We start from the raw sequence: 22,828 nt of genomic DNA, 5'->3' as shown, positions 1-22,828 counted from the left end.
CCCATGAGGGGCCCCAGGCAGGGAAGCACGGGCCCTGTCTTGCTAGCGGCACCGCCAGAAAGCAACAGGGGTGACCTCAGCGCCCTGTCAGCCTTGCGCCCAGCCCAGCCACCGCCCCTCATCATCCTTGAAGACGCTGGCTTTGAGGCCACAGGCTACCAGGAAGTTACGCCTCCCTGACAGGTCAGGACAGGTCTGCAGCCCGGCAGGTGGTGTGCTCACCTGCAGCTTAGCGGGCCCACCAGACCTGAACTTCCGGTTTTGAGCCAGGGCTTGAAGCAGAGCCAGCGCCCAGGTGGTCTGAAGGTCACGGTCCTCTGAAGCCACACAGGTGTGGCCCCTCTCAGGAATCCTTCTATTTGCCCACTAAGAAGCTGCTGGGGCTGCATGGGGCGGTGCTGACCCCTCACAGCAGACTGAGCTGACTTTCCGGGGCTTGCTACCACAGGCCAGGACCCACCTGTGCTGAGAAACATGACATCGTAGACTGTCCCGTCCAGGGCCTGGGCCCTGTCCACCACGATCTGTGTGTAGTTCACATCACTCTTGACGAGCCGGGGCTTGCCATCCGCAGGGATCACGGAGTCATCCATCAGGGGGTGGTCTTTGACAAACTGCAGGGTCTTGTCTGGGAGGTTCAGAGAGCTCGAGAAGTTGGCGGCACGCGCAGCGCGATTGATGCACTGTGGGGACAGACCATCGCGTCAGCAGCCGTCCCGGACAGCCCGGCGAGCTGGGGCCCCGGAGCTGCAACGGCTGGGGATGACGCTTCTTGGACAGGGAGAAACTGAGGTGACTTTCTCCCAGGAATCTCAAGGTGCTTCTACAGCATTTGGAGATGATTTATCGGTAAGATAAGCGCGCGTTCCATCCCAGTGAAGCACTCTCTGTCTAGTCATACATTAAACAGATGAATCAAGCTGTTGAAACTGAAAGTAAACACGAGCCACGCTCAACAGCCCTCCTGTGAGAAGACTGCTAGAACTGCAAAAAACAGCCTAATTCTGAACAGCTTAACAGTCAGAGCGTGAAGAATTCTTTTCTTCAGCCCTTGCTCCCTGATGTGTGTGAACTCATAAGCACAAGCGAGCACAGTCTTACTCCATGATCAGCAGGGTTGGAGTGAGGGCCGGAGCCAGCGGTGCGCCCTGGCGGTGGGGAGGCTGCACCAGGAGTGAGCCCCAAGGACCAGCTGTCTGCTGGGTGACGGCCCACCCCAGCCCCAGAATGAACGGATGCCAGCCAGCCAGTCTAGAAATCTGCACCCAATTCAGGGGAAAATGCTCTAATTTTAGGAGGAAGAAATATGACTCAGAGTGATGATCTGACAAGTGTAGCTGATCCCAACACAGGGGACTTTGCCAAGAAATTATGTGTTTCTCCAGAAGCAGAAAATTAAACAGACCTAACGATGTTAAGTAAGGCCAACTCACAAACCCCCCAGGAGCCGGGCAGCCTCTGGTCGGGCAGAATGTGGCAACACTGGCTGTGATGTGACTTGCAAAATAGCAGAACTCAGAAGGAGGGGGTGAGGCCTGCTCCGCGTGGGCTTGGCCCAGCACCCCTAAGCTCAGAGGCACGGCAGCCAGCCCCATGCCTCCAGCCGCGCTCGGGCCCCACTCGCCGCGCTCGGGCCCCACTCACCGCGCCGGGCCTCGGCGTGGGCACCGGCCCGTTGTAGCGCACCCACTTGGTGTGGGACTGCTCCACTGTGGCGCTCTGCATGTACTTCCCGCGGGAGAAGACCGCCTCCACTGTGGACACGTTGTACGCACACACGGCCGACAGCCCCACGTTGTTCCTGGAGAGGAAGGGGTGACCTGAGTGCCCGAGGGGGTGGGATGCAGCGAGCACCCCCCACACCCGCCAGCAGCACTCACAGCTGTGGGGTGAAGACGCCGTAGAACACGGGCTCCTTCCCCGGAGACTTGAGGGTGAACACGTCCTGCAGCACGTTGAAGACCAGGCTGCTGTCCGGCCTGGTGCATATCAGCCTAGCCTTCAGGAACGACGTCCACTTCTTTTGCAAGGTCCTCAGGCCACCCTGGTCCCCCTGAAATCCAAAAGACACCTGTGGTCTAGAAGGTCAGACGCTCACCCCTCCAAGCAGGCAGTGACCTTCAGGGAGTCCACCGCCCTCTGGGCAGGCTGGTCTGCCCATGGCGGGCCCCACCTGCACTGAAGTGTGGAACAGAAGACTGACACGGTGGGTAAATGGACCCTCCAGAGCAAGCTGGAAGCTGGGCTCTTTCAGACGTGATCAAGGCAGAGCTGGGCCAGAGAGGACCTGGGGGAGCAGGCCTACCTTGCACACTCTCGCTACCCTTGGGATCAGCAGCTTGAAGACAAACTCATACTCCACAGACACCTCAGTGAAGAAGAAGTAGACCCTGTCGTCCCCACCATCGGCGCTGTCCGGGCTCTCTCGTACCACGTCGGCAAAGACGAAGCTGGGCTCTGGGGGGAAGACAGCTAGTTACCATGCGTGGGGAGGGGAGGGCCAGCACCCCAGCGGCATGCCAGGAACACCTGCCACACCCACACTCCAGTCCTGAGTGTTCATGGCACAACGTCCCAGATGTGCCCATGCTCCCCATGCCAGCCTTAGGTTTCGGCCACATGGTCTGCTGCCTGCCCTCCCAGCTCAGCTCACCCCACAGCTCCAGCTCAGAACCCAGGGAGCCAGCACTCCCCATCCCCGAGTTCTCCGGGAGTTTGCTGGATGTGAGCGCCTGCTTCGAACCGACAACCTGACACGGATCCTGAAGGCTCCGGCTGCCTGGCTGGCCAGTTGTCCCCATGCCCCAGATCACCCACCTCTGTGTGTCCGGGTGGACTACAAGCCCAGGGCCTGGCTGGCACCCATGAGAAAAGCCTCCTCAGAGCACAGCTGGTGCTGTCTCCAGCAGGAAACCTACACAGACAGGCCCTCGGCGCTCATCTGATCAAGCTCCGGGGCCCAAGGGCGAAGGCCTCTGTGCACTGGGGTCACCGGGACATGAGGCGTCCCGCCACTAGCCTGAGCTCCATGTTGTCTCTTCACGGGTCTCCCAGACCCAGTGCCTCGGAGCAGAAACGAGGAAGCAGCACTGAGCAGCAGCTGCCCTGTCCCTGAGGTCAGCACTGGCCCAGACACCCCCACACGAGGCTGGGGACGTACAGTGGGGCTGGGAGGGGGACGGACCCACCACGGGTGGACACACACCTTCCTGTGGCTGCCGGCCACTTACCGTTAAGCCAGGGTATTGCGTACTCTGTTCTCAGAGGGCTGTGTGAAGAATTTCGGGAGATGATGGGTTCACTCCCCAAAAAGTTATAGGATGTTCCAGAATAAAGATCTCCATCTTCAGTGGCCCAGGAGGGAAGAGGAAAGGGGAATTAACACCAGCTGTGGGGGCTGGCTGAACCAGACACGGCCTGCCGAAGCCACCGAGAGCCCACCACCTGCACCGGGAAGCACTTTTCTGCTTCTGGATTATTCCCTTTCATTTCCTTGATATAGATACTCCGTGTTCAGTATTTTGTGAGAGTTGGTGCAATAACTAAGAGAAGCCAGTCATGCCATGGCATAATAAAGTAGCGAATCTAAAGATGGTATTGGCAGGTTTGTGGCCTGCCCGCCGCAGCCACCCGGACCACTGCCAGGCAGGATGCAGCGCCCCACAAACTCCCTTCAAAAGAAGCATACACATAACAGGCCGGATAACCGGAGGGTGAGAACATAACCTCCCAGAAATCTAACCGGTGCCTGGCAGCCGAGACAGGCGTGTGCTCAAAGAGAAGGTCCAGGGATGTGTGAGGATGGGGACTCGGGAAGGCAGCAGAGGGGGCTGCTGATGGGGACAGGGGCCAAGCTCCCTGCTCTGCCCTTAACAGATGCCACACCTGCCCACAACTCACCAACCATGACTGAGGTGTAGCTCTGGGCCGGGTCAAAGGGACACCTGCCTTTGCCATCTTCATTTCTTCCCAGAAATGTAAAGGATGTTAAGTTCTACAATGGAATAAAAGAAAGGGTATCACAATGTGCCTGAATCCCAGGAGTAATAAGAGAAACTCGACTTCGGTGGTGACAGTGTGTACAGATGCCGAATGTAAGACTGCTCACCTGAGATCTACAGTGTCTCAAACCAAGGTCACTTCAATTTAAAATAACAGGTCCTCCCTGGAGGCACAGGGGTTCATGCACAGCACTATGAAGCTATCACCAGCCACTGCAGCACGAGTTTGGTCCCCAGACAGGGAGCTGACCCACATGGCACAGAAGACCTCTCCTGACCTACTCTACTGCTACCCTTAACAGTGTATTTCAGCGGATCTGCCTGTTCTGCTCCCCATTCTATCTCTGGTGAATCCTTCCCCCCCTCCCCCAACCACACACCCCTGGCCTATACCCGGCTCTTGTATGCATAAATGAAATAAATCTTTAAAATACAGCTGCATGCATGTACCATGTCACCACTCCTTAGAGGGGTGGATTCTAGGGACTTCGGGTCAGTGGGTGACCAGACACCACTGGGTGGTAATGTCCCAAGCCAGCCCAGCTGGTTCAGGCTGCTGTAAAGCACTATCGCAGGCAGCTGCAACCACATTGTGTCTGACTCTGGGGCTGGGTGTGGGGACAGGGAGCTTCAGAGCCAGCAGCTGAGGCCCATCCCTGACCTGCAGATGGCACTTTCTCACTGTGTCCTCACGTGTTGAAGAGAGCTCTGGAGTCTCTTCCCTCCTATCCGGGCACCAGGCCCACTGCATCAGGACCTTGCACCATGGCCTCATGTGACCTCTATCACCATCGCAGATACTGTCACTGGGGGCTATAGCTTAAGCATGAATATGGGGGACTCACAGACTTCAGCCTATAATACACATGAACCAAGAGCACACAATCCAGGAGGAGCGAATCATAGCTAGGCCTCTCCCACGAATCACAGGACAGGGTGAGGACAAGGAGCTTCCTGCAGGCCCTGGGCATACGGGTGCTTCTCCCGAAAGCCCTAGCCGCTCTGACCACAGAAGGTTGTCTCCGGAGTCCTGTCCCGAGCCACACCCTCAGTTATGGAGGTTTGCAGACAGGACCCCAGACTTCGAGTCCAGCGAGGCAGCAGTGGGCATTCTGAGAAGCACAGGCTGCCCCTCCCCAGAGACACAAGATCTGTGGTTGCGCAGAGTGGAGGCCACAGAGCCAGGCCCCACACGGCTCTCCAGCCAGCATGCTGCCCGAGCTCACCAGGTGGTCACAGGTGGGCTGGAAGGCGTTGGTCCCACACACGTACAGGGCCGCGGCATCAAGTGGCTGCAGCACTCGGACGTAGTTGAGGCATTCTGTCTACAGGAGAGAAATGCACCATCAGCTCCTACGTCCTGCTCTCCCAGCTGCCAAGGCCGCCTACGTCAGACACAGCCAAGCAGGCGCACACCCTGTCCTCTGCCCTCCCAGGCTCCGTTTCCACACACTTGACCGCTCACCCAGCACCTGAGGACCGGCCAGGAGGCCCACTTCAGCCCTGGACAAACCAATACCTGAGGCTGGCCAGGGTACAAGTGATTTCACTGCAGTTACTTTACTCAGCAACTATCTGGTGGCCAAAAAGCAATGCCAGTTGACTACTAAGCTTTCTGGAAATACCCACAGTAGAAAACATCTTACACTCCCTAAACACACCAATGTCTGGGCTGACAAATTCACAGGCTGCACTCTATGCAGGGCCCCACTGTCTTTTTTTTGAGGGGCCCAACCCTCCACGGCCTGATGTACAGAGCTGGGAAGACTGTTTCTCTGGAGGGGGGTGTGTGTGGCCCACCCAGCTTGGGGTGGGGGGAGCCAGGGTCACGAGCGGCCGGGTGCCTGGACCTCGCTCCCATCAGAATGGCCCAACGGGACAGCTGATGCCACGCAGGCACCCATTCACTCTGCCAGTGGACACCACACTTGGGTTTTATGTTGCAGAGTCTGAAATTATCTCTGCTCAGGGAAGGTTGGTTTTTTTTTTTTTTGCTATAATTGTTTGTAAACTGGCTGGCAGCGGTTCACCATCCACCTCCCCCGCAAAAACTGGGCGGCCCCTGGTCTGGTCTGTGCAGGGCCGGCAAAGCTTTTGGCCTCATTTAGCTGTAAGACAACTCCCAGCACGGCCTGTCATTACATCGCAGTGCCTGCATTTTTCCTCATTTCCTAAAGTAACTTTGGGCTGAGGGATTTAGTTAAAGGGTTTAGAACTCTGCTAAGAAAGTTCAGCAAAAAGAATTTTAAGAGGCCTTTTTTGTTCTTTTGAAAAACAGCCAATTGTAATTCGCTGAAATTTACCGTAACCTGGCTCCTCTGAACAACTGTGAAGGCAGAAGGGCTCTTACCCTCTGCGAGGCTGACGTGGGACCAGCTCCCGCTAGGGGCATGCTGGCCTGGGGGTGGGGGCGGGGGCGGCACAGTGGCCCTGAGCTCTGGTGGGGGGCAGGGTGCACTCTCAGGCAGTGCTCCCCGAGGGGACTCTCGAGGGTTGGGGTTTCCACAGATGCAGAAATCCTACAAGATCGAAGGCTACTGGAGTATGGGGGAGCCGTGGCCCCTGCATTTTACATCGTTAGGTGGTCCAAGTTTAGGTGATCTGAATACACTCAATTCAGTTCAACTTTAGAACGTATTTCTCTCTGGCCTGACTTCATTTGGCCCTTGTTTTGAGGGACGCCACCTCTGTGCTGGGGACAGAGGAGCAGGGCCCCGCTAGATGGCCCTGGCATAGTCACCCGGCACAAGGCAGCCTGAACGTGTCTCAGACGCAGCGGTCTCACAAAGTTGCAATAATTAGGAAATTCGCACGACAGGTTTTTGTAGCTTGCAAAAGAAATTACCTGTTTGGACTTCCCTTTCTCTGCACATTTTGCTTGTTTATCTTCCGAGACCCTCCAATAGGCCTGTTGGGATGAATGAGAGTCCATTTCAGTGCACACTTGCCCTTAAGCAAGAGACACTTAACATAAAAGCTGCTCAGTTCACAGCACATGATGGCAGGCGAAGCAGGTATTTCCCCACAGAGCAATGGTTCAGGAGCTTCATTCTACACCCTCTACGCTGGAGATTTTTCATAGTCAAACTTCAGGTATAAGAGGTAAAATAAGGCTGTTCCCTGGGTGACCAGGAGTTGGGGAAGACAAGGCTTTGGATGGCTCTCAATGGGGCTGTTCGCAGGGTCAAAAGAAATCTTCCAGGTGCTGGAGCACCGGGACGTGGGCAGGTGAGAGGTTGTTCCTGGGAACACACAGGACGTCTGCAGGCCAGATGGGGCCAGACGGCCTGATGCCAGGGAGGAGCCAGTGTCCTGTCATGAACCAGCAGCAAGAGAGTGGGGAGCCTGTGTCCTACCTCGTGCTGCTTCTTGGAGATGTTCTGCGCGCTCACAGCAAATACGGCTTCCCGGGCACCTACATACAACGTGTTGTTGTCCTCGCTGAGCAGCAGGGCTGAGTAGTTGAAAATGCCAGGCTCGTGGAACTGCACCAGCTGCACCTCTGGGGGGAGAGTTAGCATCAGGCACCTCTGAGGCCGGACACCCGGTGTGTCCACTCATTCCCTGCACTGACATGCCCCAAGCACCGTGCAAGGAGCCACTGCCACAGTCAGCTGCCAGGCAGAGGCAGAACTCAAGCTCCTCTGGGCCTAGCAACCTGCAGCCTACCCTCCACCCTGAGCCAGCCAACAAATGGGGCCCAGGAAGGCCCAGAGCCCCACGCTGACCAGAATACTGCCAAAGTTCCCTGGCTACTTGCTCCAGCCCACCCCAGCCTGCACTCAGTGAGACCCCTCCAGGAGCGTGCCACCAGAACAGAGCCTCGGTATACACGACTCGCAGCGACAGGACCTCTGACAGAGCCTCCCAGGAAGTGACCCCCGGGATGTAAGCTCCCAGCACATGAGCCCGGAGTGTGACCCCACTTTCCCAACGTGTCTATTTGGCCCAATACTGACAAGGGCTCCCTCTGCCTCCCATCAGACTCTTGTCTATACGTGTTTACTCGTCCACAGACAGGCAGATGCATAAAGAACATAACTACATAATTATCCACGGTCATCTTAAGAAGAAAGTGATTTACCTCTAAACCTTTAGAAACAATTTTCAGTGACTATATGCCTCACTCCAGTGTTTTCAGCAAAAACACCCAAAACTTATAAAATAGAAACAGGGGCTGTTTTCTCACTTGTTGGCTAATCACATCAATAGCTATTTGGGGATGTGAGCAACTTAACTTAGAATTAATGTAAATGCACCGGCATTACTTTTACAGCTTTTTTTTTTTTTCTCCCAGCCCAGCATCAGTTGGAGTGTGCTGAATCTGGTCTCCATCTACTGGTTTTGTTTAATGGTTGAGCTCTCTGCTCTCCCCTCCCTGGTTGAGAGGGGCTGACAAGGCTCTCCCCACAGGCACAGGCTGCAGTGGACAGCTCTCAGCCGTCAGTCCACCTTGTTCAGGACCAGAGCTGTGTTCTGGGTCCTCCCCTAAGCCTGGGAGACCGGGGATCCAGGACCGAGCTCCCCCAAAAAAGAAGCAGAAGTGGACACAAGTGAGCTTCAAATGTCACAGCTTACTGAAGCTGAGTGTCCCCTGCAGCCCAGTGTCCTCACGCCATGGCCCATGCTGGGGGCCCGGGCACAAGCCCGGGGCGCTGCGCCTGGACACATGTCAAGACCACCAGGCATAGGGGGGCTTAGTTTCCTTTCAGGCTCCCCGGGCTCAGAGACCAGATCAGCAGGCGCCACACAGCACGTGAGCATCTCTAGGTCCAGAAGCATCTCCCGGGCAGGAGCAAGCCAGCCACCTGCTCAGGCCAGACTGCCAGGAACCCCAGCAGCGTGAGGGCGAGTGGAGCCTCCGCACAGCACATGCCGGCCGCTATCCTCACCTCTGTGTCCCCAGGTGATCCGAGGCATGGGTGCAAAGGCCACCGCTGTCCCCAGCACCACGGCGAGTGCTAGGAGCAGCATCCTCACGGCAGGCTCGCAGCTGGAGGGCGCAGGCAGCAAACTCCTGGGCAGGGAGGCCAGGCGGCAGGGCACCGTTCACTGCCGCTGGACGGGCACTGGCAGCACAGCCTGGAGCTGGTGGGCAGTAGGACTGCAGAGGGCCCGCATTGCCCAGCACTGCAGAAGGGTCTCTCTCACGCTGCGATGTCAAGGGCCACTCGGTGCTTTGCAAATGGCTGCTTCTTCTTTGTGGGCTTCAGAATACTGGAAGAGAGTAAAAGGAAGGGGTTACAAGTCCAGAAGTGGAGGTCACGGCATCTGCTTTGTTCGCTCTGGGTTCCCCCACAGCTGTCTCCTCACATCCCAGCCACCCACTCTGAGGGTGCCAGGGGGAACAGCGTGCAGACACGGAGCACTGCCAGAATTATGGGGCTAGTGCTTCTCACCCTCAGGCTGGCTGGGACTCAGGGCAGACTTGTGACGGGGCCCAGCATGGGCCAGGGACACTGAGGAGTGGGCACCCTGTGCCCTCGCCGCAGGGCTGCTGTGTCCGGTGCCTAAGGCGATGGAAGGAAGGAAGCAGAGTCAGGGTTTCAGTTTCCCGAGGCTCTGCTTCGCAGTTCCTGTAAAGCTCATCGAAAGGAGGACCTGAGTGAAAGACCAGAGGCTGAGGAAAGGCTAAATGTGTGTACAGACATGCTCCCTTGCTGTGAACGGTGGCTGACTTCCAGCCGGGATGGGCTGTCCCCAGTGGCCCCTTCCGCTAGCCCCCAGAGAAGCCTGCAGGAGCTGAGCAGGGTCTGGGCACTGACGGTCGCTGGACAGCCACGCTGAACAGATAAATGCAAGCAAGGGGCCGCAGCTCTCACTGCACCCCACCCTGCCCCAGCCCTGGCCACCTGCCCAGTCTGGGTCATCTGAAGTACATCCAGACCAGGGAGGCACTCTGGCAGGGAATACAGGGATCTGACCGGACAGAGGGCTCGTCCAGGATCCTGCAAGACGGCCATGGGGCCTTTCCCACTTCCCGCTGCCGGCCCACACAGAGGTAGACCCCTGTGCACAATGTTTGGGGAACGCAATCAAGTTAGACCAGCTCCCACACTTCGCAGACGTGCTGTCCTCAGGGAGGGTCCCTCATCACCCACTCAGTTCCCTCTTCTACAAGACAGCAGAGTAGCCTGGACCTTCCCTGATGTGGAAACGCATGTAGTTCTCACTGACTACACAGTCCTCCACCCGCATCCAGCCAACAATTTCCAGGTCTATCACCTTGGGCTTGTCTGTGGAAACTTCCCCTCACCCCCACCACTCCCTGACCTCACTCGCCTCAGGGGTGTCTGACAGGCAGCAATCCTCCCTAGCTCAGCTTCCCAGGGCCCCCATCACCTCCTGTCCACCAGCACCTGTCCAGCTGCCCGCTGCTCCAGACACCCCAGGTCAAACCAAACCTCCGAGGCAGGTCACTGTGCCCCAGGAAGCCTCAGGGCTCCTTCCTCATCTTCCACGGGTCTCTAAGCTAGAATCTTGAATCTTGCTCTGAATCTAGAATCTAGAATCTTGCTCTGGCCCCCAAAGCTTAGCACACAGAATGGCTCAACCTAGGCAGCATTGTGGGCCTAGTAGGCTCTTCCGTATGTCTATTTTATTTATTACTTTTGCATCTGGCACCCCACAGATCCATTCCACCCACACAGGAAGGACTCGCTGGGCACCTGCATACTGGGGAGACTCTGGTAAGAGTGGGGCTCCAGCCTTCACCTGTTAGCCCACCTTCCTGCTGCAAGGCCTGTGCACCTCCCCTTCTGGCCTTGAAGTGTGCTGGACAGGCTCCCCATTCCCCCAGGGAGCACCTTGCTTCCCCAGGGACTGGTACATCCTGGGCGGAAATCACACCCTTTTTCATAAAGGTGCTATTTTCAGCTCTGCTGCTCCTGGAGTCCCTTCGGCAGCTTGACAGCAGCAGAGAGGACTCCTACATGGGTGAGCCTGGCCAGGTGCCAACACAGCTATTTATAGAAACAGGCGTCAGCCTGCAAGTCAGCCCTGCACTGGGATCCACAGGGACAGTCAGTCCAGACGCCCCCACAGCAAGGACATGATCCTAACTCTAAATGCAATACCAGATGCAAGAACAAGCCAGGAAGAGAAGCTGGGAGGGGGAAGAGGAGACAGCATCATGGAGTAAGGTGTGGGTGCCCAGGCTGTGCAGAGCTGGCTCTCAGGGCCAGCCTCCGTGCGGGAGACAGGCACACACACTGCCTTCACCAGCCTGGCACAGGGGTGCACTCCACTGTCAGTGGGGAAGGCGGTCTGAGGCAGCTCCCGCAGTCTGGGGCAATGAGTTCTCTTTCGCGTGTGCGCTGCATGTGACCCACTCCAGCAATCCTAGGGGCCTTGGCTGTTAAGTAGTCCCGCAGAAATCCTATGTATTCATCAGTCAAGAGGCCCTGGGAAGAGCGGTCTGTGAGAGGGTGCTGACAGCGCTGAATGCCACCTGCCCCACCTACCTGTCCGCGGGTCACCTCGGCCACCAGCAGCCCCATCCAAGCAGCCCTCACCTCCAGTCTTGCCCTCCGATACTGACTTCCTACCAACATCCAAGCCCATTTCATTCTCATAGAGAACCTCAGTTGTACTTGAGACAGCAGTGTGGCGGCCACTTAAACACATTCTCTCTCTCTCTCTCCTTTTGCTTCCTGGAGCTGCAATTTGACAGCTAGAGCTCTGGCAGCCAGCCACCTTAAAAGCATGAAGATAAGAGCAGCTAGTGGAAACCCACAAAAGCCAAGGTTTCCTGATGACACGGTGGAGATTATAAAAACCTGCTTTCTTTTGCCTACAGACTGCATTTGTTACCAGCAATCAAATACAATTCCCAACAAAAACAACTTCTCTCTAATATAGTCACCAAACCTAGCAGCAGCCAGAAAATGTCAATCAAAGCCTATCATTTCCCTAAATGAAATGTTTCAGTATGTTCCTATCACTCAGATTAAACCCTAAAATTTCCATCGTGGCAACAGGACAGTAGATGACCTTGGTCCACACTCCACCCATGTCCCCCCTACGCTCCCTCCTCTCCAGCTTTGTTCCAGCCGCAGTGGGTACACAGAGCTCCGCCACACTGGACACACAGCGCCTGGCCAGCTGCAAGGCTGGGCTCCTGCTTTCTAAACACACCTGTCCAGGGAGCACATGCACAGTCTCATTCATTCACCCGAGAAAACCTTTTCTCAGTAAGAACGAGCAGTAATGGCAATGACTCCGAAATTCTCTTCTCTGAGCTCACAAACAGGTAAGGGTTTCTAGGACTGCGACTTGTCAGAGCAGCAAGATCAGCTGTTGCAGGAATAGAAGGAGGGAGGGGTGGGTGGTGGGGCAAAAGGAACTTCTATCCCTCCACATGGGACAGTGACAGGGGAGGCTGGATGGATGGAGACAGGGCATATGGAAACCCTTCTCTCTGCTCCACTTTAGTGTGAATCCAAAATGTATTTGAGAGAAAAGTTTACAGAGATGTTTAAAAAAAAAAAAAATCAAGCAACAACCAAAAAAACACGAGCTCAAGGAGGTCCTGCTGGAGCCCAGAGCCAGACCTCTGTGTGTGCTCAGAGCCGGGGCGCTCTGGTTTGCCTGGTAAAAGCTTTATTAGTCAAAGGAGGTTCCAAAGAGAAGAGCAGTGAGGACGGGCTGGGAAGGGCAGTCAGGACGCAGCGCCAGAGCCGGGTGCCCGCAGAGGCGCGTGGGTCTCCGCGGGAGAAGGTGGGGTACTGCTCCTCAAAACTGGCAGGAGCAGCTGCTACCCTCAGCTGCTAGACTGGTTTTGGCGAAAACACGTCCTTCCAGATCACCTGGCCCGGGACCAGCCCAACACCGCGTTCAGGAGCCAGGTGAGGGCCGAAGCAGGCGAGCAGCGCCGGCTCCTGCCACTCCCCGCCTCGCCCAGCCTGGCACGCTCTTCCCATGGAAGCACACGCAGACTTCCCAGTGCAAGCTCTGGCCCGAGGACAGGTGGCGGCAGCCGTCTGTCACAGCACTCGCATCCCGGCTCCCCTTCCCCTTCCAGCACACTGGACACGTGTACCAGGGGTGTTGGTGCACACGGCGGCACAACGCTTGCCAGGGCCGGCCGGGATCCCTGAGCCCGCTGAGCACCAGGGGGTGTGAGGCCACCCTCCCACAGACCCGACTTTCCCTGTTGGCACCTTCCTGGGCACCCTCAGACTCTCTGGACTGGACATCACTCCTGGGCACAGCGGGGCTGGGTCAGAAATGCTGAGACCAGGGCTGTGTCCCGGTCGTGACTCAACAGGATCTCTGGACAGGAGAGGCACAGCATCACACATCACCCCGCTCTTGCAGACGTCCCCACTCCTCCCAGGCGAGCCTGCAACAGCACTCAAACTTGTGCCCCAGCATGGGGCTGCAGTGTTGGACACAGGGGCAACCTTAGGCAAAGGAGATTATGTTGGAAAGCTACGGTGTAACTGAAATTTATCTGCATTAATTTTTAAAACGTTCCTGATTTCAAAGATGGCTGCAAGCTATGCACACTGATACACAGGGACACACAGATTCACAGAGACACACGGGACACAGACACAGGACACGTGGCTATACACACAGGCACACAGGGGCACACTGCACGCACAGACAAACACAGACACAGGCCAACACACATACACACAGACCATGGACACACACAGACGGACAGACACATACACATTCCGGGGAAAGGCACAGACCCAAATGTTAACCATGGGACCAGTGGGGAAGGAAGAGAACTTACATTTCATGTCTGCTTTGTAAACAATGAAGTACACTTTACATAGTCTTGTGAAAAATCATCTCATGAAAACGCATTATTCCCACCCCCCCACCCCGTACTCTGTTGACAAACATCCAATGTGGTCGTTAGGATGTCCTTATTTCTTTGCCCTTTTCTCAGTTAGGTGAAAAAGTGAGAAGCCGTTTTGTTTACTGCTTTTGACAGCGAGGTAAAAACAACAGGGTTTTTGCACTGGGATTCTCTCACTACTAACAGCGCTGAACGAGAGCTTGTCTTTGCTTTCAATGCTTTTATAGCCATAGATCCCAACATATTTCTTTAAAATAAAGGAGGTAACAAACAAAGTCCTAAGACAAAATGCCTGTGTGCTCAGTGCCAAGGCGTGGCGCTCCTAGTGGGTGACCCGCCCTCGGAGCTCGGAGCGCCGCAGGGCCTGGTCCAGCCAGCACGTGTCTGGACACAACCAGCATGGAGAGTACTGAGCATCCCTGGACTAGTCCCTGGGCTAGAGCCGCGCGCATTAGGCGGCCCCACCGAAGCGGCCAAGCAGGTCCGGGACGCTGTCATGCCCACCGGCAGGCAGACAACAGCAGAGGCCAGTGGGGGCCACGGAGACCAAGCAGGGAGGGCGGTAGAGGAGCCCGGCGCCCTGGGCGTGGGCGTGTACTAACTAATCTGGCGTTTTTCTTCCTCTGAAACTGGACATACGTGGTTTGGAATTGACCACAGCTAAGAGCATCACAGAACAGGCCAGGGCCAGAGCCAGGGCCGGGTGACATGGACGGTCCTCTGTTCACATCACACCTCACTGATGACGTCCTCACATCCCCCCGGGAGGGAGCTTTTCTGGGCTAGACGGGGGCCATCAGTCCACGGGAGAGGGGCACAGAAGCAGGGCAGGGGAAGCCATGGGAAAGAGGAAAGCAGACAGGGCTACGCAGAGTTCAGGGGCGCCACCACACCCTCTGAGCTCAGCCTGATCCTGGTCGGCTGGGTGTGGACCTCTGTCCCCCAAATCACATGGGAAGCAAGGAACAACCTTCAGCTGGAATTCAGGGAGGTGTCTACCAGGAGTGAGCTCGGAATAGAGAGGGAGAAACGAAATGATTTTACCTTTATCTCATGCCCTGTGAAAGTTTCTGACTGCTTCTGGAAGGTGTCTTCAGAGATCTCTGCTCTGAAAATAATGGGAAACAAGAACATATAAATACTTAACCTGATGATCAACATAAACTCAGCATCATTCCTGGAGAGCCCTGGAAAAGAAACTGCATTCAAAAAAATCTCTCTGGACGCCTTCTTCCCCCACCCCCGGGTCCGGGCACACAGCAGGAGGGGCCAGTGTGTGCCATCATTCACCTCTAAACAGAGCCCGTGCCCCTGAGCCGAGGTGCCGGAGATGGTACCCAGCCACTGGCTGCAAAACAAGCCATTCACGATGGTTTAGTCCAGTCCTGAGTCCACTGATCAAACAATGTCATCAATCCGTCTGAGCTTCAGACACAAGACATATCCCATAGCACATATGGAAATCCAAGTTGTGGGGTAATGAAGGGAAAAGGCAAAGACACATGACGTATTGACCCAATTTGTTTTCAAGCTAAACAGAAGAATTTCTAGAAGTGGTGCAGCAAGTGTCTGCAGTGTTTGTTATCTCTGCATAGTGCAGGATGGAGCCTCTCCCCCTACCCAAAATAGGAATCCCCAAGTGCGGTAGGATCACAACGAGACAAGGAACCAGAACAGCAGAACCCACATCACGCGCACGCATGGAATTACAGAGGCCTTGCAGCAGTGACAGGAACGCCGGCCCTCTGTGGCTGGGAACGCTCCAACATTGCTCGTCAACCTTAGACTCAAACATCAATGTTTGTGTGGTTGATGCACTTTTGTTTTCCTTTCACTGCCAGTTGTTTGAAGACAGCATAAGAAGCAGGATATTGACCCTGAAAATATGGTTGAGGCCCCACCCTTCCCATCGCCCCTATGCACAGAGACCCACATGCATCCCATTCTTACATATTACAATGGCACAAGTTGTTTGGGGTTCCCTGGGCCCTCCAGTGACTGACCCCAATGAATTTTAAATAATGTCTTAAGTTAGCAAATGAGACCCTGGCTGCCTTGAGAGGGCTCCAGACTGATTCAGGTCCCAGTGATGGCAGTGGCTGCTTCTGATGGCCAAATAAGCAAATGTGAGACAGGAGGTCAGGGTCTCTCATGCAAGGAACCAGAGTCTTCTGTTTAAAGGCCAGGGAGGGGTGGGCACCACCAAGGGGCAGGACAGCAGAGCTGATGAGCTGTCACACAGCTGGTACTTAAGTACACCTCAGCAGAGAAAAAAAACAAGCCGCCCAGAAATAAGAGGGCTAGCTAAATAACGGGAGTGCCAAGACTTCACACTGCGGAACTTTCTCTTATGGAAGCTAGCGAAGCCTGCATCACACTATAAAAGGCAGAACCCTTGTTCTCTGGTTGGCTCTCATCACAGTCATCCAAATTCCAAGGAACGAAAATGGGGGAGGGGGGCGGCAGGTTTGGGGTACCGGAGTTCATGATAAGCTCTCACTTGGACTTAAGGTGTCCATTTTCGGTCTTCAAGGCAAGCCATCACATGTACCCGCCCCAACAGACTCTCACTCAGGGGCTCCTGAGTAAAAATAATCTCTCCTGACCTCAAATGGCCCAAGGCGAGGCGCTTTTCTGCATCTTTTACAAGGCAATTTTTTCTTCCTTCTCAACAGAAAAACCCACAAGCTATAATTAGTTATCACTATGCTGTAGTATACAAAAGACACGATTCTGAGTAATTGCAAACCAAGTCCCTCAACTCTGCATCTCCTATTTATCAGGACCCAGGGGGAATACAATGCCCATTTGCCAAAAAAGGATGAGGTGAATCCGAAAAGAACAGTGTTTTCGCTCTCACACACCCGAAACCTGGCCCTCGCGCCCCTCCACAACCCCCAACCCCACAGGTACAGGACCCACGCAGCCCTGACACCCAGGTTCCGACAGCTGCGGCCTGGGGCCGCCTGTGACACCTGTGCAGCCGAGCCTGGTGGGCCTCTCTTGCAGACTCTTGCTGTTCTGCAATGCAACCTCACTTAAAGGTCCTCCCCACAGAAGCAGCCAAGCCGTCTCTTTTTGGATATGCAGAAGACACAGGGGTGGGGACCGGAGCATGGGGCTCTGCAGTCAGTGACCTGGGTTCAGGCTTGGCCTCTCCACTTTCTAGTTGTGTCTCCTAGGGGGAAGGTATGTCATCTCTGCCTCTGTCTCCTCGTCCAGAAAGCTGGCAGGATAATAGTACCCACCTCATTTGGTGGTGGAAGATCTGTGAATGGCCTGTGTGAAGGACACCCTGGGTGTCGATTAAAGCAGCGTCTGGCACCGAGGAAGTACAGCGTAAGAATCGACTGCCACTCTTTCCGAGAGCCTGGCCAATTAGGCCGACCTTAAAAGAGTGGGGTTTAATGCCTGCACCCACATGCTTATTGCTGCTTTATTTACAATAGGAAAGATGTGGAATCAACCCAAATGCCCAAAAGTAGGTGACTAGATTAAAAAGATGTGATACATGTACACAATGGAATATTACTCAGCAACCAAAAAAGATAAACTCATGCCTTTTGCAGCAACATGGATGGGGCTGGAAGGGAACATGCTGAGTGAAATAGGCCAGAAAGAAAAGGAAAAATACCGGATGGTTTCACTCATAGCAGGAGTATAAAGGACCGGGACGGGGGGTGGGGGTGGGAAGAAATAATAATGAACAACATATATACCAGAGACATTTTACGGGGGTAGGGTGGGGAATGGGATCAAAAACAGGGGGCAGGGGGGAGTGCAATGGACTATGGTGATGGCACACAGGTGATTTGGTGATGGGAAGCCCACTGGGATTATAGCTGAGATGGAAAAAGACATGAAATGATGTAAAAATAAACTATTATTTAAAAAGAAAAAAAGTGGGCTTTGGCTGCCAGCACATCTAACTCCACCATTACTGGGGCCCCTCCAGCTTCCTCCCACAAGGGGAGGTCAGGGCTCTATGCTGGTTTGCTGGGTTCACATTCATACTCTCCTGGCAGCAGCCTGAAAGCCCCTCGCCATGGTGCCGGGGGTGATGTATAGTGGGGGCCTCAAAGGTGATCAACCCCAGCACACTGGCCCTGTCCCAGGGGGCTTACACAGTGAAATAAAGAGCATTTTTATCTCTGAGAAGGGCACCTGTGGGACAGGCTGCTGCAGAGGGGTCACAGTGGGGGTGTAAAGTTCCCAGGGCAGCCTCCTGGGCCACCCCTAGCAAGAACTTCTCACCTAGGCAGGTGTGTGTGCCTCCAAACTGGTAAAGATGCTGTATGAGCACACATTCCCATGTATACAAACTATATATGGAAAGTATGCAAACTTTGGTTGGAATACTACATGGCCATGAAAAAGAATAAAGCTGCCACTGAGATGAAAGGCTCTCAAGATAGCGAGTCCAGTGACAATGCTCCCCACAGTGTGCACAGCGTGATCCTACCTATGCAGGCACACGAGCTGTGCCCATCTGTGTGTGTCTTAGATGAAAGGCCCTGCCTGCACTGACACTTATTTTAAAAACCTGCCAGCAGTGAGAGACCTGATCTTAAAAGTAAGATAGATAAAAGTAAGATAAAGTATAAGCAATTTGGAAAACACCAGAGAAGAAAATACTGATTCCCCTTTTCAAGTTTACCGGATTTCATCAGAATGGCCGTTTTCAGGAACAGCAGACTTGAGGTCACTTCCGACTGGCTGACACCGGTGGGCCCTCCTTCTGCTAAAAACCCCAGCAGAAAGGAAAAGCCACTGAGCAGTGGCCCACAGTGTCCGGAGGGGGATGGAACTCGGTCTGTGGGCCCGTGTCTGCGGCTGCCGGGCGGCTGTGGGTGACGGGCCACGTCCTGCCTGCCCACCGGGTCCCGGGGATGTGCCCAAGCCCCTAAGCGTGCTTCAGGACTGTGGGGCTGTGCAAGATGACATCGTCTGGACATTAAATCCTTGCCAATTTCCTACTTAATATCTGTTCTTAAAGACTGTGACTGTGACACTTTCACACCTGGGCACCACGGCCTGAGATTCACTCTCAGGTCTGCTTCATCCACTCAGAAACTGCTACGCCATTTCAATGACTTATTTCAGTCTGCTCTTCTAAGATTTGCCGGGCAGTCGAGCCATTTTTCCAGTGGCATCGTTCTCTGCTATGAGACCAGTCATGTAGTGGTGCAGGGCCCAACAGGAGGCAGTGTCTGGGCTGGGGTCAAGTCAGAGGCCTCCCACCGCGCTCTGCAGTGCTCCCAGGCATGCTGGGCCTTTCTCGGGCTCGGAACTGCCACTGCATGGAGGCGGGGTGCCATGACACAGTGAGCGTGGCTGTCTGCAGACGTGCTCTCTCCACGCAGGGTGCAGGCCCCATGCCGGCACCTGCCACCTCCCCCGGAACTCAGAACAGACTGTGTTCTGGCCCAAACAGGCGCCTAGAGCCATGGAGAACCCAGGGCTGGCTCAGCACTTCCCTCTGGGCTGTCCAGATGTGGGATCACATCCCAAGGAGCTCACAGCCTCTCTAAGTATGCCCGGTGGGCAGTCTCACCAGAGGGCCCCCTGCTCTAGATGTGGCCCCCAGAACCAGCCAGCTGGAGGGGGGATGAAGATGAAGAAGTCTCTCCTTTTGACTCAAGTCCGAAGGCCAAGCCAAGGAGTCTCAACAAGCCCACATCTAGCAGAGACTTCTTTTTTAAGTCTCAAAACCACAAAATGCCACTTTTTTTGCTTTTGTCTAGCGATTTCTTAAAACTACAGAGTTAGAGTCAGTCCATCTCAACCACAGACCATGATCCCACTCAGCCAGGCCCCGAGTGAACCCGAGGCCTTTCCTTCGCAATCAGTCTCCCTCCCAAACAGGTCTTCCCTCCCCACAGACGGATCCAGGAGGGAACCCGCAGGCCCAGGCCAAAGCACCGTGAAGCCCCAGCTACCTTCCCGCTGGCACCGGCAAGGCTGAGCTCTCGCCACCTGCAGGCAGCAGCCTACTTCTAGCATGATCTGAGGCTCCTGCCACTGTCTTGCACAGCCCTCTGCACCTGAAGGGAGCCTCTGCCTTTATCCCGGATCTCCAGCCCGCCTGCCAGGGAGGGTACAATGTGGCCATGGGGGCAGGCACACCAGGTCCCCAACAGTGGCAGGGGCCACGGCGACCACTGCACACCTGCTGTGAGGAAGGAGGCAACAGCTCTCTGGGCCCATGAAGACCTGGGAAGGACCCAGGGTCCCAGGCCTCTGCTGCTAAAACACCTCCAGCCATCTGTGCCGATGGTGATAGTCAAAATTTCAACCCACGTCTACCTTGTAAATGGCCAGCAAAGGTGCAACCCCTTTCAGGGCAATGCTATGGCCTGAAGGGACCTCCCTCAAGCTTTTCTCCGTGTCCAGGTGCTTCCAGGTAGAGCTGCCGGGCTCCTCGGCCCTCCTCAGCAGTGACAAGGGGAGAGACGGCTTAAATGACGCACTCGTGGCCTTGTGGGGAGCACATCTGGGTGACCTCAAAGAGCTATGGTCGGTAGCAAATGGAAGGGAACGTGATGGGGGAGCTCATGGCCTGCACCTCTAGAGACAACAGGAGGAGGCTGGGAGCAGCCTGTGCTGACTGCCTGGTGCCTGGCCAGCCCAGGTCCTGGTGACCATCTGAAATGGCCACAGCTCCCAGCCCTCAGAACTCACCAGGGCTGCAGCACCCAGGTGGCCAAATCCACCTTGGCTCTACACACACCTAGGCCAGGGCCCCATCTACCAGCTGGCCCAGCAGCCTCAGCACCAAAAAGGTGCTGTCCTTCCAGCAGCTGTACAGCCCCACAGGGCGAGGCCTCCACTTTCTGAACACGTCAGTTTCCAGATTAGTCAGAACATATGTCACCCCAGATGACCACCATTCGGGTGAGAAAACTGGGGAAAGATGACTTGCTGCTGGGCAGGTTAGGAATGAAAGGTCAACCAGGAGGCTGATGCTTACAGTTCATGGGAAGCCCAGCCATGAATCTCAAAGCTTCTCTAGAACACGCCAACATCAATATGAGCCAGGCCCCCATGGGGTCCTGGCACCGTTTCTGAGGGTGATTTCTCAGTGAGGAAAAATTCAGCTTTCCTTGAAATGGCATGGGGGCAAAGGCACCCTCCTTAGAATAGCTGGGGTCACACCAGCCAGCGCTCCAGGGACAGGCTCTAGGCACCTCACACATGCAAGCACACTGGGCATCCCTGTCCCAGCCAGGGGCGTGGGGCAATGGCAGCGGGTCCCCAAACATAAGCCCTAGCCAGGGCCTTTCCCGTCTGAGGGCCTTTTCCGGTGGGACTCAGATTTTTAAGGCCGAGGAGGGCTAACAGCTGTGCTTGCTACTCTGCTTTCTGACCAGGGGCCTTATTCAGCACAGAAAGTGGGGGTATACACACATCAGTATGCACACAGCGAACACCCCCACTGTGGAGTTGACAGCTTGGCGGCTGTGTTCCTCCAGAATTGGGCCTGAAGCCTCACTCGCTGGTCCCACAGGCCTGCCAGCAGAGCCGACATCCAAGCTCGGCGTCACCTGCCCCAGCTCCCACACACACTCCGCCAGGCGCCAGGGTCTCAGGGCGACAGAAACACGGACACGTCAGCCCTCCACTGGCTCCGTTAATACCAACCACGGCTGGAGCCGGGCACTGGACCTCTCCATCAATGTGGTGCCATGAGAACAGCAGGTGCAGGCCTGATTCATCCAGCAGGTCCCTGACGAACACCCCCCGGTGGGGGGGGTCCTGCTGTGCTTGCACCATAGAATGCTGCAGGGTCTGGCAGGTGGGGGTCCGGGCCGCGGCATGTGCTGCTGCCCCAGGACAGGCGAGCACAGCATGCTTACCAAGCACGGCATGGCCTGGCCCCGGCGCCATGTCGCCCGCTGGTTCTGCTTTCTGTGACCACACTGAGGGCACAGCGCAGACGGGTGGGGGGGGGGTGCGCACAGGCACCATTTCCGGAGAAGCACTTTCTGGAGCTCCATGGCCACCAGCTGAGTACAGGCACTGCTCCCCAGTGTCACACATGTCCTTCTGGACTCCACACACAGGCCTAACTGCTACCCCCACCTGGTGCCACTTTTTGGACATAGTGGGGTTTTGGAGCCAGGCCAAGGTGCCTGGTGGGTGCTGGGTAGCAGAGGAGAGGATGGGAGTCCTCAGTCAGGCTCCCAGGGCTGCACAAATGTCAACTCTGGGATCCTCGCAGCCACTGAGATGCTGGTTCCTTCCCCTCAGGCAGAAGGAAACTGAGGTGCAGGATGGTGAACCACTTGGGGCTATAGGGCACCTTCCAGCCCCTACCTAGTCCATACCCCTAACAAGATGGCACCTTGCTAGCACCAGGACCCCAAAACAGCCCTATCTACAATGAGGGGTCGTGCCCCACTTCCCAGAGCGGGCAAAAAGGGGATCTAAGTTGCTCCCAGGGATGAGGTGGGGCGAGGAAAGCAGAATGCTGGGTCTCCTTATCTCCTTCCTGTCAGCAGCCCACGTGGCCTTCCAGGGCTAGCCTGTACCACCTCCCAGCCCCCACACCTCCCATCTGTCCCTCTGGGTCCCCATGTCCTCCAGGATCCTCCACTCACCAAAGCTCTCGCTGATGGGGATGAGAAGCGAACAGGGCCCAAGGGGCAGTCCCACCTGAGGCCTAGGAAGCAGGTCCCCAGTGCTCCACAGCCAGGAGGACCCCGCTCACCGCCACCCCTCAGCCTCTGGCTGACTCTAAAGGCACTCGCCCACTGTCTGGAGATAATGAAGCTGCGCCTGATGGTTGGGGGGGCGGGGGACTTCCGTCTGGCCACAGCAAGAAGTGAGTCAGCTCCAGGGTCACAACCGGGGTTGTGCTGGACTTCCCAGGGGCTGCCCAGGGCTCACTGGGGCCAAGACAGTCACTGTTGTCGTCATCATCCCTAATCTGCAAATGAAAATACCAAGGCCTGGAAACTTCAGGAAGCTAGGCCAGAGAAGAGCGTGGTGATCAGTCTGAAACCTATGCCTG

At 55.7% G+C, this 22,828-nt stretch overlaps 1 protein-coding gene across 3 annotated transcripts in view; it reads right to left on the bottom strand.

Moving 5' to 3' along the window:
* SEMA4D (sema domain, immunoglobulin domain (Ig), transmembrane domain (TM) and short cytoplasmic domain, (semaphorin) 4D) overlaps positions 1–22,828 on the bottom strand; it is a 73,392-nt gene that overhangs the window by 5,804 nt on the left and 44,760 nt on the right. For all 3 annotated transcript variants that reach the window (XM_012726544.1, XM_012726545.1, XM_012726546.1), the window contains 11 exons: positions 14,860–14,923; positions 8,894–9,218; positions 7,358–7,503; positions 6,847–6,909; positions 5,228–5,326; positions 3,901–3,994; positions 3,231–3,344; positions 2,306–2,457; positions 1,881–2,053; positions 1,645–1,801; positions 461–683 (listed from right to left, as the gene is read on the bottom strand). In XM_012726544.1, the coding sequence (XP_012581998.1) occupies positions 461–683; positions 1,645–1,801; positions 1,881–2,053; positions 2,306–2,457; positions 3,231–3,344; positions 3,901–3,994; positions 5,228–5,326; positions 6,847–6,909; positions 7,358–7,503; positions 8,894–8,975 (1,303 nt within the window). In that variant the 5' untranslated portion in view covers positions 8,976–9,218; positions 14,860–14,923. The remainder of the gene's footprint in view (positions 1–460; positions 684–1,644; positions 1,802–1,880; positions 2,054–2,305; positions 2,458–3,230; positions 3,345–3,900; positions 3,995–5,227; positions 5,327–6,846; positions 6,910–7,357; positions 7,504–8,893; positions 9,219–14,859; positions 14,924–22,828) is intronic.

Source organism: Condylura cristata, unplaced genomic scaffold, assembly GCF_000260355.1.
Source record: "Condylura cristata isolate star-nosed mole 26May11 unplaced genomic scaffold, ConCri1.0 scaffold00017, whole genome shotgun sequence".
NCBI classification, from domain to species: Eukaryota; Metazoa; Chordata; class Mammalia; order Eulipotyphla; family Talpidae; genus Condylura; species Condylura cristata.
The sequence above is the reverse complement of the archived record's forward strand: the minus strand, read 5'-3'. Positions and strand labels throughout refer to the sequence as shown.